The sequence below is a fragment of the Phoxinus phoxinus genome (genome assembly GCF_949152265.1).
Source record: "Phoxinus phoxinus genome assembly, chromosome: 2".
Lineage (NCBI taxonomy): Eukaryota > Metazoa > Chordata > Actinopteri > Cypriniformes > Leuciscidae > Phoxinus > Phoxinus phoxinus.
The window spans coordinates 2,904,762-2,923,356 of record NC_136877.1 but is presented as its reverse complement, the minus strand read 5'-3'; the positions used below and the strand labels follow the sequence as shown (position 1 = coordinate 2,923,356).

General features: G+C 37.0%; 1 protein-coding gene across 2 annotated transcripts in view; it reads right to left on the bottom strand.

Moving 5' to 3' along the window:
• acsf3 (acyl-CoA synthetase family member 3) overlaps positions 1-17,644 on the bottom strand; it is a 77,361-nt gene extending 59,717 nt beyond the window's left edge. Inside the window, exons 1-4 of one of the 2 annotated variants that reach the window (XM_079598206.1) lie at positions 17,604-17,644; positions 15,433-16,123; positions 11,052-11,207; positions 2,810-2,964 (exon numbers count right to left, since the gene is read on the bottom strand). In XM_079598206.1, the coding sequence (XP_079454332.1) occupies positions 2,810-2,964; positions 11,052-11,207; positions 15,433-16,104 (983 nt within the window). In that variant the 5' untranslated portion in view covers positions 16,105-16,123; positions 17,604-17,644. Of the gene's footprint in view, positions 1-2,809; positions 2,965-11,051; positions 11,208-15,432; positions 16,124-17,494 lie in introns of both variants that reach the window. The other variant, XM_079598207.1, reaches the window with a different exon arrangement.
• Between the last annotated feature and the right edge of the window lie 951 nt (positions 17,645-18,595).

Genomic DNA, 18,595 nt, shown 5'->3' with positions numbered 1-18,595 from the left:
TTTTTTCTGAAATAAGGTCCAATGAGCCGGAAGCGGAGGGGCGGGACTTAGGCTCTCTATAGGAAAGAAGACTTTCAGTGGAGCTCACGTCACCGTCTCGAGTGCCGGCGAGAAGAGTCGAGGGCGATTTCACTGTTTTATATGATGTGACTGTGACCACACATATATGGATATAATAAATGATGCATGGAAAATAAACTGTCCACAGTCTCAGTGAGTTTACTTCATGCATTTATAGTTCGAGTGTTGTCATTTTAAAATGCAAGTTTAGCACTTCTGCAGTTCATTTTACAGTTTCTCCTGCATTATGTTGACTATTACGGACAAGGACATTTATTATTTTACAAATTCGGATGACGTTTTAGTGATTTATGACAGTATGAGTGAGTTTAATTTGTTGATTGATCGATCGTTAATCTAGTAAATGATTTAATGCACTGAACACTTAATATAAAAACACTCTCCCAACAGCATACTGTTACTTTTGAGCCTAATTCCTAGTCAAATTAAAATTAAATAGTTGTATATATCACTTGTGATGGTGTTTTGTATAGATATGGCCAGATAATAACATTAGAGCGACAGCACTACGATCGTCCACAAGCGACTCACAGTACAGACACAGGTTGTCACTAGGCGGTGTGGACGGGGCTTAAGTATGCAAATTATTGTTCATTGTGATTTCCAAATAAAAGTTTAATTCGTTTGTTTTGATGTTCACATGTTTAAGAAATTACAGTGGCTATATTATTTATATCGTGAAGAAGTGGCCAAATATGAAAGATTAAGTGGATATTTTAATCAAATGTTGTTTAGCCAATATTAAACAAAGATTTGATCATGCTGTAAAGTGTAACAAATATCACGATGCCGACGGCGCCCTCTGCAGGAATTTGATATAATACATTTTTTGATTTACATAACTTGATTGTTTCTATTATGTTTTTCAATAAAACTGCATAATGATACTTTATTTGAACCAATTATTATTGCCTCATTGTTATTATACATGTATTTTAAGTCATTTTAAAGGCTATTGTTCACTTAGGTCTATATTTACTACCACAAAAACAAACAAAAAAATCTGATTACTTCGTTAATCGTCAAAATAATCAACTGAATTATCGATTACCAAAATGATCGTTAGTGACAGCCTTAATCACGAGTATCGACACCCTAATTTCAATCTATCAGTCTAAATACAAATGGTGATATAAAAAACACTCTCCCAACAGCATTCTGTTACTTTTGAGCCTAATTCCTAGTCAAATTAAAATGATACAGTTGTATATATCACTTGTGATGGTGTTTAGTATAGATATGGCCAGACGTGCAGTCTACCAATAACATTAGAGCGACAATACTACGATCGCCCACAAGCGAGAATCAAGGACTGGAACTAACCATTTTATATAGCGCTTTTAACAATGTAGATTGTTTCAAAAGCAGCTTTACAGTGATAAGTTATTGTCCAGCTAAACTTAGCTCTGATTGATTCACTTCCGTTGCAAAGATCATTAGTTATTAACTTAGGGGCCGCTAGCACGACAGAAAACCCTTAATGCGCTCCGGAAATGAAGCACTAGAAGCTTACGTGACTGAGCTAAATAAAGGTTTGAAGACTCTGCTTTGATGTAGCTTTACTGAAGAATGAAAGAGAACTTGCGAAGAGATGCTCTCTAAAGTCAGAGGCTGTGAGTCTAGATAAATAAATGTGGTTTGTTTTAAGAAAGACACAGAGAGAGAGAGAGATCTGAAGATGTAAATCTTCTCTGTGTTGTCAGAACAAAATACAAACATAACGGCGACAGCGCGTTCTCTCCCGTGCCGGACCCAAACTTCGGATTGATCTTTTTCTTCCTCTTTCTATAAGGTCAGTAAAGTCACTACTGAAATTTAAGGCCATGTTAAAAGCACATCTGCTAAAACCCTCCTGGGCATCTTCATGACGGGGGTTTGACCATTACCTTGTCTATGTTTTTATGCGCTCAATTTGTATTTGTTTCTCTGTACTCCTCTTATTTTTGTGTTTTATTAGTGATTGTGAAGCACCTTGGGCAACAGCTGTTGCATTAAATAAACAAATGAAATAAGAGAGAGAGAGAGAGAGAGAGAAAACTGCTCTCTGTACTTATTTTTGTTATTATATATATATTTTTGTTTTTAATGTGATATATTTATACATAATATGGATTTTTTTTATTGTATTGTTCACTTTTATTTATCTACATATATGAATTGATTATCTACATATATGAATTGATTATCTACATATATGAATTGATTATCTACATATATGAATTGATTATCTACATAATATTATCTACAATTCATGAATTGAATTGAGAGAGAGAGAGAGTGAGTGTGTGTGTGAGAGAGAGAGTGAAAGTGAGTGTGTGTGAGAGAGAGAGAGAGAGAGAGAGAGAGAGAGAGAGAGAGTGAGTGTGTGTGTGTGAGAGAGAGAGTGAGTGTGTGAGTGAGTGAGTGAGTGAGTAAGTGAGTGTGTGTGAGTGTGTGTGTGTGTGTGTGTGTGTGTGTGTGTGAGTTAGTGAGTGAGTGTGTGTGAGTGAGTGAGTGTGTGTCAGTGTGTGTGTGTGTGTGTGTGTGTGTGTGTGTGTGTGTGTGGCCAATACCAATAACCGATAATTCTTTATATCTGAAAACCGATAACATATATATTTGCTGATAAATCTAAATAAAAATTTGTATAACATTTTTGAGAGCCCGATTAAAACACAGCTCTTGACCAATCAGAATAGAGGACTGGAACCGTTTTATAAAGCGCTTTTACAAATATTATAACCAGTACCGTATTCTCTCTTTGCACACGGCCCTGATGAAGTCTTGGACGTGAGGCTGAGTAAAATGTTGGTCGTAATATTCAATGAGTTTTGAGTAGATGGTGGGAACTGCCATGAATACGTTCACCATAGGAGACTTTGAACCGATCAACTGCTCCCAAACCTGGAACACAGCAAAACAACAACAGCATTAGCATCCAAGCTTTATCGACCAAATGTGGAACTACACAATTCAATGTAAATATAACAGAAAATAAATCAAATAATCATTTAAGTGAGTACTATTAGGCATCAACTGATATCAAAATGTCGGCCAATTCATTAACCAATAATTATTTTTATGTTTTGTCATTATAAGGTTAGCATCGGTAGTTAGCATCTGGGGGCAAAAAGCATCTTTCTATGTTTTGGAGGCTCTTAAATGAGTCAAATGGATTAAAATGGGCTTAGACTGACAGTCAACGCTATTTATTTTTATATTAAATCAGAAACCGAGACAGATATAAATAAGTGTAGGGATGCACCGATATAAAAATGTTGGCCGATACCGATATTTCTCATTGAAAACCGATAACCGGTAACGATAACATTAAACATGAACATGTATCAGCCGTCCCTATATAAGTGTTAAATAACTGATATGCATAACCAAGTTTGTATTATTTATGTCATTTGATAGCTTAATTATTATTACAAATATATTTGTATTATTGTGAATTATTTTAGCCATTATAATTGTGTAGCCATTATATGAATGCTAAATTTTAATCTAAAAAATTTACTTTTGTTAACCCCTTATATTGGCCCCACAGCCATTGCATATTTAAAACAGTAATATCCTATACTAAACCTAAACTAATCTTTACTAACTATATATTATTTGAAAGCTTACAATCTCTAGTTTACATATTTGGTGACTGATTGTCAAAATAAATGACAGAGGAGCCGTAATTTATCAATTTGCAACAAGAATATGTTCATACTCCTAAGGCGTGTTCAGACCTTTATTTTGAAATCGTGATGAACATGAAAAATCATGAAAGAATGGTAGAAACCTCAGTTTGTTTTCAAGAGTTCAAAAGATAGCATCCACTCAATTATTTTAGAAATAAAGGCCTGAAAATGTTTTAAATATAAAAGAAAATAATAATAGATTCAGCATTAGTGATGTGTCAGCGAGCTATAATGCACATACGTGATCTTTTGTGTTTCTTAGAGGTTGAATTCATTTCAAAATCTGCCAAACTTCCAACACTACTTCTGAATAGGATGTCTACTTCATAAATTGTATGAAAATTGTAAAAATAATGGTTCAGACTCAAACCACATATGGAAATGGAGGTGCCCTTATATGGGCAGTAATGTCCACTAGTGGAGAAGTGTGGTACTGCGCCCAAACTGAATCTCACTGAACGCTTATTTTCTGAGATATCAACATAAAAATTTAAACAACTTTTCAGATTTTTGGCTTTGATTTTATTGCATTTTTAGAGTCCTTCATTGTACAAACTTCTATAACTTTTTTTCTGTTTAACTTCCTTAACTTATTTCACTTCTACAAACATCTGCCAAAATGTCTTCTTTAAAACAAGACCAATCTTACATCTATATCAAAAGCATTCTTGAATTACAACCATTTAAGTTCAGAATGTGCATTTTCATGTCTATTAAAAAAAGGGGGGTGCCGCTTAAGGGGGTTAAGCTATACATTCTTAAAAATTAATGAATATTATAACCGATTAAGTTGAAAAATGTAAATATCGGTAAAATCAGACTTTAAACCAGGTAGAGTAGAAAAAAAGCCTTGCATAATGTTTGAACTGGATAAAAATCGGCCTTGATAGTATCAGCTTCCTTCCAGTATTGGACTAATCAGACGTGTACGGTTAATTACAGGGGAAAACACCACAGATACCGATTAAGTCACTGATCGTGAGCTATTTGTCTTCGTGACTCTAGAAGCTTGGGGGGGGGAAAGGTTGTCGACTGGAGGAATGTTGTTAAAAAGGGAAAAAAGCGAGTATAGATTTGTAAAGGTCAGTGTGATTCACAGCAGAAGAGAAAGAGTTGAGATTCCCTGTAGAGTTTCTATTGAGGTCAGAGTGAAGACTGCGCAGGACACACTGCGCCTTTACTGCCTTTCTCTGCGCTTGATGAATGTGTTGCGTTAAGCATAGTGAAGGACGGCACACCCCATCCCAACCACACACTCACACACACGCACACACACACACGCACACACACACACACACACACACACACACACACACAGTCTGTCAGACGGAAACAGATGCATAACTGCCCGTATAAACACACACTTCTTCTCACACAAATCAATTATGCAGCTTCTAACTTTACTCACTAACTCTGTTTTTAAATCACACACTTTCTTTGTATGACATGCAAGCGCATGGGAATGGGAATGAAAGGATGATCAAACATAAATGTGTACGATTCACACATAAAAGATACAATATAACAATTCGTTCTTTTTCATCTCACACACACACACACACACACACACACGGTCTCGCACGCCTGGCTGCACTTTTAGAACACAGTGGGAGAAACGCGTGAATTAATTGAAGGTGAACGACAGATTCTCCTTGGCTCGGTCCCCCCTGGGAGACACACTCTCTCTCTCTCTCTCTCCTCTCTCTCCATTTCATTATTTCTTGCTTCAGTACCTCCATGCTCTTATCATTCCTGCTGTCTCGCACTCTCTCCATCAACCCCCCCCCCCCCCCCACCAACACACACACACACACACACACACACACACACACACACACACACACGCACGCACACACGCACGCACACACACACACACACTTCTTTTATCATCAAAAAGCCATCTCTCATCACCACACCTCCTCCTCTCCACTCTGGTACCCAAGTTGCTCTGGTTTCTCTTTTTCATTACATTAGCCCCCAACAAAGGATTGAATGCATTTGTGTGTTTTATAGGATGGATACCCGACGGGCCGGGCCGGGTTCGGAAAGATATTTAGAAATGAAGTTCGGGTTTGGGTCGGGCTCGGTCACATCAGCGCGATAAGGCACTGAACATTTTACATTTTAAAAATGGTGTAGCCAATGGGCCTGTTCCACTTGATGCAAAGGTTCGTTTTTGTGATTTAAAATAAATGTAAAATATTACCCAAACATCCGTCTTCCTGCGTGCGGAAATTTGTTTATGTAGCCGTGACAACGAAACACGTGCATAATATGCGCACGCCTGTGTTAAGGCCTCATTATGCTTCTGCGTCAACTCCACGGCGTAGCTACACCATCACTCCTATGGCGTCGTGGCCGTTTTATGGCTCTGCGTCGGGTTGCGTTGCATCGCGGTGCATTTCCCCGCCATAACGCTAGTGGGGGTGTGTGTTTCGCGAATCTCTTTGCTACTTTGTTTTGGTTCCGTGCGCCGGTTCCGCTTTTTCATTTCCGACAATGGCGAGCGAAAGAGAGAGAGTGTTGTTGCGGCTGGAGCTAATCGACGTTGAACAACAAATGATTTTATTGCAAATGTTTAACCGCAGAAGAAAAAGAAGACGTTGGTGAAACAAAATGGCGGTATAGCGGGAGGGGGAAACCGGAAAAGCTACACTCCGGAAATGATGTATAATCTGACCAATCGCAGACCGCAAGGGCTGAAGAAGCATAAAACAGGCTTTAGCGTGCGCTTGTTGCTGACGCGCTCATCTGTTGACATTTCCGAATGCCTTCCTACAGTTGCTTAATAAAAGCGGGCTGTCCACACAAACAAACGTACATCATTAGTATGAGAAAATTAGATTTTAACTGTATTTTAACAGCTCGGACAGAAGAATGCGGCCCGATCCGCACTCTAGTGTGTATGTCCGTATTGTATAGTTAGTATAGGCCTACAATGTATGTGCGTAAACTTCACATTCATATAAAATCTGGCACGCTTTGCCTGGAGATGTTCTTGGCAATAATCTATCAAATTCATTTTGATTTATCAAACCTTAAAATATCTTGAATGTAACTCGACACCCTTGCCTCATATAGTTTTCGCGGTTCTATGAATATGCAAATGAGCCCCGCCTCCACTCACTCAGAGATCCACTGGTTGACGATCACACGTTGATCTGATTGGTTACAAGGTAGTGTGTGACGTCAGAAACACCAGCGATTTCACACCGTGTTTTTGAGACTGTCTTTGGTTCACTGCAGTTTTAAGCAGAAAATACTCAGCAATGCTGTCGACTTATGAACTTACACATGGTGTGTGTTAAAGCAGATTAAAAACACCACATAGACACATAAACGTGATTTTCACCACAGGGGGACTTCAAGAAAATGTTAAGATTCTAGGCAAAACTACTGAAGAGTTATAAGCAAAAATAGGTGTTCTGAAACTCATGTACTCTGCCTAAGTTTCATATTAATACGGTAAAGAGTTGCGGAGATATAACCTCAGGTCTAATTGGCATACTTGTTATAAATTCGTTGAAATGCTATATGAGTACGGTTTGGTCAATCAAACGGCTTTTAATAACTTTTTTCCAGCATGGTCTGATCTGAGTCAAATTTGTTCAGCCAAGGAGGAACACAATATGTTGGACTGAACCAAGGAATCAGAGGGAAAAATGTTGCCCTTACGATTCAAAAGATATTACCATAAATATGAGCTGTTGGTGGCGCTAAAGGGTTAGAGACTCCAAACTTTATGTGGTAACGATTTAGAATATCGTCTATTTGTGTGCAAAATTTCACAACTTTTTACCAACCCTTTTACTATGGGCTTCCATAGACTCGGAAGAAGCAGAAGAAGTTTAGTTGATATTTTACGTAAGGAAAAAAACCTTCGCTGATCAAAGGATAAATAAAAAGATGGTAAAATACCCATAATGACGTGCAATCATTAACATTTATTCATCACATTAAAAATTGAAGGTCAAGTCAAGCTCATTGCAAAATGCATAGGCAGTGAAACTTTGTGAAATGCTATTATTGAAAAAAAATTCGAACTAATTTATACAAATAAATTGTAATAAATATGGCTGTAAAACGATTAATCGCAATTAATCGCATCCAAAATAAGAGTTTGTGTTTAGATAATGTGTGTGTATACTGTGTGTGTGTATATATATTATATATATATAAATAAATACACACATGCAAATATATTTAAGAAATGTTTGCATATACTTATATACATATTTATATATCATTTGTTATATATAAATATATTTTATATAAAAATAAAATAAAAAATTCTTGAATCTATGCATGCATGTGTGTGTATTTATATATATATACACAATATAATTATACACAGTACACACACATTTATTATCTAAACGCAAACTTTTATTTTAGATGCGATTAATCGCGATTAATCGTTTCACAGCTCTAGTAATAAAACAAAACCATGCATTAGTTTAACTTGACAAACACGGTTTTCTTTCCTGTGTTTATGCACTTCTCATTGAGAAATAAGATGGGGTAGGACATATAAAAAGACTTGTCCATTTATTATAGTTGTATTGAGGAAAGACTAATACACCCTGAGTCAATTGACATAGATGAGTCAAATTTACTTGAGTCAAATTTTTCAAACTACTTTTAAAATGATGTCTAACCGACTGAAAGCTACAAAATTTTGATTTCATTGTGTCTCGGTTAACATCGGTTTTTCTATAAAAGCATTTATCTGTATAACCACACATTGCTAATCACACACAAACACACACACTCTGAAATCCAATAATGAGCAACATACATGGAGAAAACACCCGTCCCACACCATCACATGATGGATAACCTTTTACATCCCGTCATTAATAACGGTAGAGTCTCTGACTGCAGGCTGTCTAATGCATTCACACCACAATAAATTCTTCGACACGCATGTTTTGCTCCCACCAGATCCGAGATGAGCGCTCATCACTCAAACAACTCAAAGCCAAAGTAATGGTGGCTCAAATATCGATTTTTCTGCTTCATTAAAAATTACTGAACCGCATGTTGTAAATAATAAAACCCTTGTGGTGAAGAAAGCGTTTGAACTCTCAAAGAAGGTGTTTGTTTTTTTAAAAACATGTCCGTTCAAGTTCATATCTGCGGAAAACAGAAGAATGTAACTTTCCTGTCGTCCTGAATGTCTTTTTTCCCTGTTGTGTCCTCTCTAGACCTTTCTTGTCAATCAGATCCTTGACTCCCATTAAATTCTCCTGGACCTTAAAACCCTTTCGCTCGCTCGCTCCCGTAAACACACACACACACACCCCCTCTCTCCCTTTACAAAACGTGGATCATTCCTCAATGTCACGGCATCCATTGATCTGCTTCTAAAGCCCTTACCGAAAGTTGGCGTGTCCAGATACAAAGCTACACTGGGCAATCCATCACACACACTCAGCGCTCACGGTGACAGTCCGGGGTGTCTTACACACACACACACACACACGTTTAATATCTAAATGGTGACATTCCATAGGTATAATGATTTTTATACTGTACAAACTGTATATTTTATCCCCTTATACTAACCCGACCCCTAAACCTACCCATCACACACACACACACACACTCTGTCAGATCTTGAGTCCTGGTATTGATGCCTTTAGCTCTGGCACGCAGCAACACAGCTACAATTAGCGCATCGCTGTGACAAGTCCCCGATAAGGCTGATCACCGGCCTCCTCCACACACACACACACACACACACACACACACACACACACACACACACACACACACACACACACACACACACCTCCCCGGGGAGCAGGACAACACACCTCGACTCACTGACGCTTGCAGCTTGACGTCTCCAAACCCATTTAGTTGCTCTAAGAAAGTTACACTGCTAGTGCACAATGGAACATATAAAATTGCTTTGTTGAACAATTTGGGTTATTTAAAACTTATCATGCATGACCTGATTTTTTTTTATTATAATTTGAATGTGTCGATTGATGTTCACTTATACTGTTAATAAAGTTTTTTGCACAAAAACTATTATTTTCAACCATCATTCTGAGCCAAATGATCTGTTTTTAAGGCACGGCTCCTTTAAGGCTTGTCAGCTTCTCCGATGTGTGACAACTAGAGTGCGGATCAGGCCGAATTTTTCTGTCCGAGCCCGACCCGTGTCCGACAGAGCAGTAACCGAACCCGATCCGAGCCCGACAGACAAAGATATTTATGTCCGAGCCCGACCCGACATTTAAAATCCCATTTTTTCCTCATACTAATGACACATGTACGTTTGTTTGTGTGGAAACCCCGCTTTTATTAAGCAACTGTAGGAAGACAATCAGAAATGTCAACAGATGAGCGCGTCAGCGCGCAGAGCAACAAGCACTCTTAACACAGGCGAGCGCACATTATGCACGTGTTTCGTTGTCACGGCTACATAAACAAATTTCTCGGGTCGGGTCGGGTATCCATCCTCTAGTGACAACACCAGTTATTCTGGTATCTCCGGCGGGGGCTTTTAAATCGCTAATTTGAAAGCGAAAGTAAAATGCGCACGTCTGCACGAGCATTCATAATGAATAATCCATAGGAATGAACTGAAAACTTTCGCTTTGCTGAGTTTGCTCCACATCATTATGAATGCTCGTGCAGACGTGCGCATTTTACTTTCGCTTTCAAATTAGCGCCAATTCGGGGGGCGGATTGCTATATAGTGTGACCAAAACTTTAACGTTTTGCTGGAAAAATGCACTTGTTTTGATTTCTAATTCAGTGATTTTTAGACACTAACAGTTTTAGGGTCACTGTATGATATAATGAAGTAAATAAATAAAGCAAAATTTTCAGCCAATTGGTTAAGAAAAATCAAATCAAACGGAAATGGGGTTATTTTCTAACCCCATTGGCGTTGTTTTAAGCAAAAACTCACTGCATTTAGATTTTAATATCTAATGGCATTTTACTACTTTAGTAAATCCATCATGATTTAATATTTTTTTTATATTTGGACTGGAAACGAGACAAAAATACTTTTTTGCAGTGATAAGTCAGAAATAAATGAGTCCATGGAGACGGTTGGATTGTCCAACCCCCGCCTCCCCCTCGGTGTGTGGGTGTGGCCGAAATGGGGGTGTGGCCTATATGGGGGTGTGACCTAAATGTGGGTGTGGCCTATATGTGGGTGTGGCCTAATGTGCTCCGTCTCAATGATTTTCAGTCACTTTCAAGTGTGGCAAGTACACAGTTTTAGGGTCGCTGACTGTTCTTATGAATGCAGTGTGTCGATGAGAACCGTACCTTCTGAGCGCTGAACTCTGGCAGCATGACACAGGTCGCTCCCACCCAAAGCGGACACATCAGCTTATTAACGATGCCGTGCACATGGTGGAGGGGCAGTGTGTGCAGGATCACATCATCTCTACTCCAGGCCCACTCGGACACCAAACCCTGGACCTACAGGACCAGAAGAAGAACAGATGTTGACCTACAGGTGCTTGATGTTTCTATGATCCACACGCGTGGGACAATCACAGAAAAAAACTTAAAACCAGCGATGTGAATTAATATTAACCGCTTTCTTTAGTTCTCATTGTGCTGTGGCGTGAACATGAGGATTCACACACTCTGTGCACGCGCTCACAATCACACAGTCCTGAATTAGGTCGAAACGTCTACACTCAACCTGTTGCTTTTGGTGTTATTCATCACAATCAGAATCTTTATTTGTCATTATACAAAAGAGTACAGCGAAATCATATGCAATCCTCCTATTCAGCGCAATAATCAATCTCCCACTTCACAAACAATTATCCTATGTGCAAAAAAAAACACGACCTCCTATGTAACACATTTTACAAATAAGTGAGAACGGTAACCTGGAATTTAAATATATATTTATACAGGTGAAACTCGAAAAATTTAAATATGGTGCAAAAGTTCATTTATTTCAGTAATTCAACTTAAAAGGTGAAACTAATATATTATATAGACTCATAACATGCAAAGTGAGATATTCCAAGCCTTTATTTGTAATAATTTTGATGATGCTTACAGCTTATGAAAACCTTTTCACAATATTCTAACTTTGAACTTGGGGTTTTCATAAGCTGTAAGCCATAATCATCAAAATTATAACAAATAAAGGCTCGAAATATCTCACTTTGCATGTAATGAGTCTATATAATATATTAGTTTTACCTTTCAAGTTGAATTACTGAAATAAATGAACTTTTGCACCATAATCAAATTTTTCGAGTTTCACCTGTATAAATATATATATATATAAATATAAAACCATCAGGTTTTGTGTCCGTAACCTATAATAAAACGTATTAAAATGCACCTGTATGACATTTACAGTTCCTTACACGCATTCGGTATAACTTTTTGTTTTGGATTTTGTTCTCTCTGGCTTTTGGTTCAATGTAATCTTATGAATTTGTGTGTGTTCCTGTCAGTTTATGTATTTATGCATTTCATTGTCTAAAGTTAGATTGTACAGCACGTGGGTTAGCAGCAGTGGCTGTTATAATTGTGCTCTAGAAATAAAAGTGCATTGCCTTGCCTTTTGCATGATTGTGGTACGTCAAAAGAGAATATAACATCAAATACACATCTTAGCTGATTACAGATACTGCACAGAAATAATGGTCCCACTTTATATTAAGTGGCTTTAAGTACTATGTACTTACATTGAAATTACTAATTTGATACAATGGACTTATTGTGTAAATACATGTTTTTACATTGTACTTACATTTTTAAAATACCTGCATGTAATTACTGCTGTAATTAATGTATGTAATTACATTTGTAATTACACTGTTGACCCTTCCCTTATACCTTAACCCACCCTTAAACTTAATAAAGAAAGAGCATCTATTTATTACGTAATTTCTGCAAGAAAACCAACTAATTAAAGTGTTTTGAACCGATTCATCACAAAAAATGCGTTACTAATGGCTTTTCTATCCAAATTTATATATATGAACAGTACTGTCCTAATTTAATATTAAATTAAGCCATTATTTCATTATTTAATATACAATTATCATTAAAAAAAATTATATAAAATTACATTTAATTTAAAATGAACATACAGTAGTGGCCAAAAGTGATGTACAGAAGGGATATTTGCTTTTAATCAAAATCAAAATCTAAGGAAAATATTTTATATTTCATAAACATTTTAAATATGAAGGAAAAAGCTTAAGGTCCACCTGACTAAATTATTTGGCAAAAAAGGCAAAGTACAGATTTATTATTATGGAACGTACTTACTGAAAATCCAGCTTTTAATGTTGTTTATATATATATGTGGTGTTTCTAATATGATTTAAGACAAAACATGTGCAAATTCATAAGTCAACAAGCTATTTAAAGGCATGAAGAAATTATTTTGCCAGAAAAAAAAGTTTATATGTGTCATTTTGATTATGAAAGATGAGTTTTAAGGGGTAAAAGATTGACTTTAAGCTTGTCCGAAGAGGCTCGTCTCTAATTTTCCAGCCTATTGGAAATGCAGGTCAGTTTCTGATGGGCAAAAGCTGCACAGCCTTGAGTGGCCCATGAAATTAACTAATCAGAATGATTATTCAGACAGGCGAAGTGGAACAAAGTAAAATAGCGCATGGCATCAGGAGCGGGAGGGCGTCTCGTTCACAGCTCCCATCAAACCTAAATTGCCTCCATCTCACACTAAATACTCAATTGTTTCCAATATCTGAGCCGGAGAAACTCCTGACCTTCTCGTTTGATCCGATGCATCATCAATAATGAATATCTCCAGAACACATGCCTATCAGTGTGGTGGGTTTCATCTCGTTTTATTGGAAATAATTCCCACAAACTGGACAACCCACTAGGGTTATTGTAATTCTAATAAAACAAGCTATTAGTGTGTTATGGTAATTTTAATTACACTTAAAGGGATAGTTCACCCAAAAAATGTAAATCTGTCATAATTTATTCACTTTGTTTCGAACCTGAACTGTTTTTCTCCAGCAGAACACAAAAGAAGATAATTTAAAGAATGTCGTTAAGAAAACCGTTTTGGTTCCCATTGACTTCTATTGTATTTTTTTTGGCAATACAATGGAAGTCAATGGGAACCAACATTCTTCAAAGTATTTTTTTTTTTTTAATATTCTATGGGTGTTTCATTGTATGCATGTTATTAAGCGGTTTCTTAAAGCCCTGTTCACACCAAGAACGATAACTACATTAGCATTCACAGTCACACCAGCGGACGATATCGTTCAGTTTATTATAAGCGCACGCTGCAGTTTTGTTGTCTGTCACTTTAAATTGACATTTATTCTGATTGCAATGTTTTTGTCGTTCATCAGCTGGAAAAAAAAAATCGTTCTGAAAGTGATTCCAACGATGTTGTTCCTCTTTGCTCTTATCATAGTTGTGGTGTGACTCTGCAATTCTTATATATTTAGAACGATTATGAACTTTTTGAAGCGTCAAAGTGGTAGTTGCGTAGACTGTCAATGGAGGGCCAGAAATTGCTCAGATTTCTTTAAAAATATATTAATTTGTGTTGCGAAGATGAACGAAAGTCTTACAGGTTTGGAACGACGTCAGGGTGAGTAACTGATGACAGAATTTAAATGTCACATAACATAAATGCTTATGCTATATGTGAAATAAGGGATTTAATATCCATTTACATTGCACTTTTTTACTGTACATATTTCTTATTTATTAATACATATTTATTAGGGCTGTCAAAAGATTAATCGCGATTAATCGCATCCAAAATAAAAGTTTGTGTTTACATAATATATGCGTGTGTACTGTGTATAATTGTTTATATATATAAAAACACACACAATCATGTATATATTTAAGAAAAATTAGTTATATTTATAAATAAAATAAATTGTTATATAAAATAAATGTTTATACAGTATATAAATGCAAATATTTCTTAAATATATACATGAATGTGTGTGTATTTATACATAATAATTATACACAGTACACACACATATATTATGTAAACACAAACTTTTATTTTGGATGCGATTAATCGCGATTAATTTTTTGACAGCTCTAATATTTATTATTATTTATTATGGATGAACTAACCCTTTTAACTACTATATATATATATATACACAGTATATTAGTGCTGGGCAACGATTAATCACGAATAATCAAATCCAGAATAAAAGTTTGTGTTTACATAATATATGTGTGTGTACGGTGTATAATTATTTTGTACACACACACACACACACGCACGCACGCACGCACGCACGCACGCACGCACGCACGCACGCACGCACGCACGCACGCACGCACGCACGCACGCACGCACGCACGCACACACACACTTAATTTATATTATATATACATATTTTATATATAAATAACACTTTTTAAATATATACATGCATGTGTGTGTATTTATATATACAAAATAATTATACACCGTACACACACATATATTATGTAAACACAAACTGTAATTTTGGATGGGATTAATCGTCGCCCACCACTATATATATATATATATATAATGTATATTTCAGCTTTTAAATTAAGAGAAATTTTTGATAGCTTTAGTTGACCACAGTTACTCCTGCATCACAGGTCGTCAACATCGCTATTCAAAGTTTGATAAAACTTTCATGCACCAGTTTATAAAAACGAAGCACTGGTTCACCATGGCCTGCAGACTGCTGTGTGTGTGCAGCGCTGCTTTGGGTCGCCCCGTGGTGCCGCTGGTGTAGATGAGCATCGCTGGTCTCTCCGCCCAATCGGAGACCGTCTCCTCGGGCGACATCTGTGTGTCCTCAAACTGAGGAGTCTCTAAAGCGCTGGGAATCTGCAGGCAGGGCAGCCCCAGTTTCTGGGCCAAGGGCTCGAGGGTTTCAATGAACGGCTCTCCGGCGACCAGCAGCGAGCTCTGGGAGTCCGAAATGACATATTCCAGCTCGTTTAGAGGATGTTTTCTGTATAAGGGAACTGATATCCCGCCACACATCCATGACGCCCACTGTGCCACGGTGTAAGATGCGTCGTTGGCACACAGAAACGAGATCCGCTCGCCCTTCAGGTCTCCTGATTGACAGGCGAGAGCTTTGGTGATGAGTCCCGCCAGGCGTCTGCTGTTCTTGAGGAGGGAGCTGTATGTGTGGCTCCCGCCGGGATCCATGATGGCCACATCGTCTCCATACGCAGAAGCTCTGGAGAACACAGGAGTGATTCTCCCTGGAGCTGGAGAGGTTGTGTGGATGGCTCTGTGATGCACTACATTTCCCAGAAGCCACTTCAGGACTCTTCTGCCAGCTTTACAGCGAGGCCACACTGAAGAGCAGCTCCAGAAAGACAGCATGGCGTTGCATCCGTCTAAACTTGGGGAAATAAAATGAAAGAAAAGCACTTTTTAAACTGATAGTTCACCCAAAAATTAAAATTTCTGTCATTAATTTCTCACACTCATGTCGTTCCAAACCGGTAAGACTTTCTTTCATATACATTTTCTGATATAAAAGTAGATATAAAACCATATTTATGGAAGGGCCAGTGTAAATGCTGACAGGAAAAGTTAATGGTAAATCCTGTGATGTGAGTAAATGCCTCTTATTTGGCTATTTTTAATCATTGTTTTCATTTATTTGTTAATACATTTCTTATTTGTACTTTCCAAAAATATTTAAAACAATATCATAACTTATTAATGCACTTGTAATTTTTCAGTGTAAAGTATTTAATTTGATTGGTAAACAGACCCATTGTGTCTTATTAATCTAATTTATTTGTTGATCAAATTAAAAAAATTAAAGATGAAGCATAAATTTAATAAGATTAGACCGGGGCAAAAATGTTGAGCCCTAACGTGTGAGTTCAGTTGGGGAATGTTTACATGTGAATAAAAGCCTAAATTAAATCTATTCATCATATAAAGCATTCAAGTCTCTTCAGAAAATTTGGACTATCAATTCATATTGATAGTTTTACAATCTCTTTATGAACTTTTAAAACCTTCAAGTGGTATTTGCGTACACTGAACGAAACGATGAATGAAAGTCTTACAGGATTAGAAGACATGAGGGTGAGTAAATAATTACAGAATTTACATTTTTGGGTGAACTATTCCTTTATTATACAGTCCATAAATTAAAACAATGATTAAAAATAGCCAAATAATAGGCATTACTCACAACACAGGATTTAGCCAACATGAAAGATTATTGCTTTTAGGCTACTGTCAGCATTTCCACTTGCCCTTACACAAATAGCCTATGATACAAAATTATCAACCTTTTTTAATTTCAGGATTTTTTTTTATTTTGATGGTCTACTTTAGACATTCTCACATGTCAACTAGCAGTGTGTGTCTGCTTAATATCTGCTAACACTTTATTTTGATGATTCACTTTAGACATTCTAACTACACGTAACTTTGCAAATACATGTCAACTAGCAATCATTATATTATAGTATTAGTAGACTGTTAGGGTTCGTGTTAATAGAATAAGTTGACATGTAAGTTCAAACGTTACTTATAGTCAGTATAATGTCTAAAATGGACTATCACAATCAAATATACCCGGTCCTTTTTTATTATTAAAGATAACTTTCCCTTGTATTATTCATTCGTTCATTCATTATTTGTCACAAACAGCACTTTGGACCCCAAGCATCATAAAAGTAAATCTCAAAACAACAGTGGTGCCCATACAACATATCATTCCGCATTTCTGTGGCTTCGAAAGACTCACTTCTCGAAAGGTTATTCTTTATAATGTTTTCTGATGTCGCTACGCATAAAATCATAACAGAACTATAATACTTTCCTCAAACATACACGCAGAATAACGCGTTTCTTACCCAAAGTCATACTGGAGACGGTGCGCCGTATAAATAAATCCGTGTGGAAATCGAAGCGAAGCGGAACCTTTATTTAAAGGACCTTGTCCTTGTATCTTTTAGATTGCATTTTATATAGTAGGCCTACTACAGTGGCACACCAATATCTTTAGATTTAATTTTAGATTTTAACTTGCGATTAGAAAGAATAGGAAAGTGTTTTCATTAAAATGATATTTTTTGTTTTCATTAGAGACTTCAATGTAGAATATCTTGTTTTAGTGGCATGAATCTCATCAGGTAGAAATTATTAGCATTTTTAGACATGTTAGGAATGCTAAAAATATATATACAATGAAATAACAACAATACAGTTTTTAAAAATTATGTTTTTTGCTGAAAAGTCAAATACGTAATCCTCATACATAAAATAGGATGAAAATGTATTAGACAGACAGACAGACAGATGGACTAAAGCTGGTGAGTATTGACATCTAAGCTTGCGTGTATTTTGCCATCACACTGTTATCACCCAAGCTTCATCATGCCAACTGGTTTTGGCATCAGCTCACAGCACGGGCACACTTAGCCACCAGCTGGCAGTCGCGGGCCTCAAATAAGAATTGTTCAGACATGGCACTCATTCAAAAAGTTCTCACTTCCCTAAACCCCTCCGTGGTAAATAGGGATGGCATGTTCCTGCAAAACTGAAAGCTTTGTCTGAGAATCTCCCCTCCGGTTTGAGAAGTAGTATCGTCAACGAACGAACGATCCATTCACAATCACAGAAAGAGCTGGAAGCGAGGACATCCTCCTTAAGGCGTTAAACGCTCAACATCATTGATTCTTAACGCTTTGCTTTGAATTGCTTGTGATACAGACGTTTCGATGGAGCGCCCTTGTTTCGTGTGGATTTTCTTTTTGGATGGAATCAGGCTTGTATCCCGACATGTTCTTGGTACAAATTTTGAAATTCCAGCTGCTCTTCAAACATATCAGATTTGATTGTATTG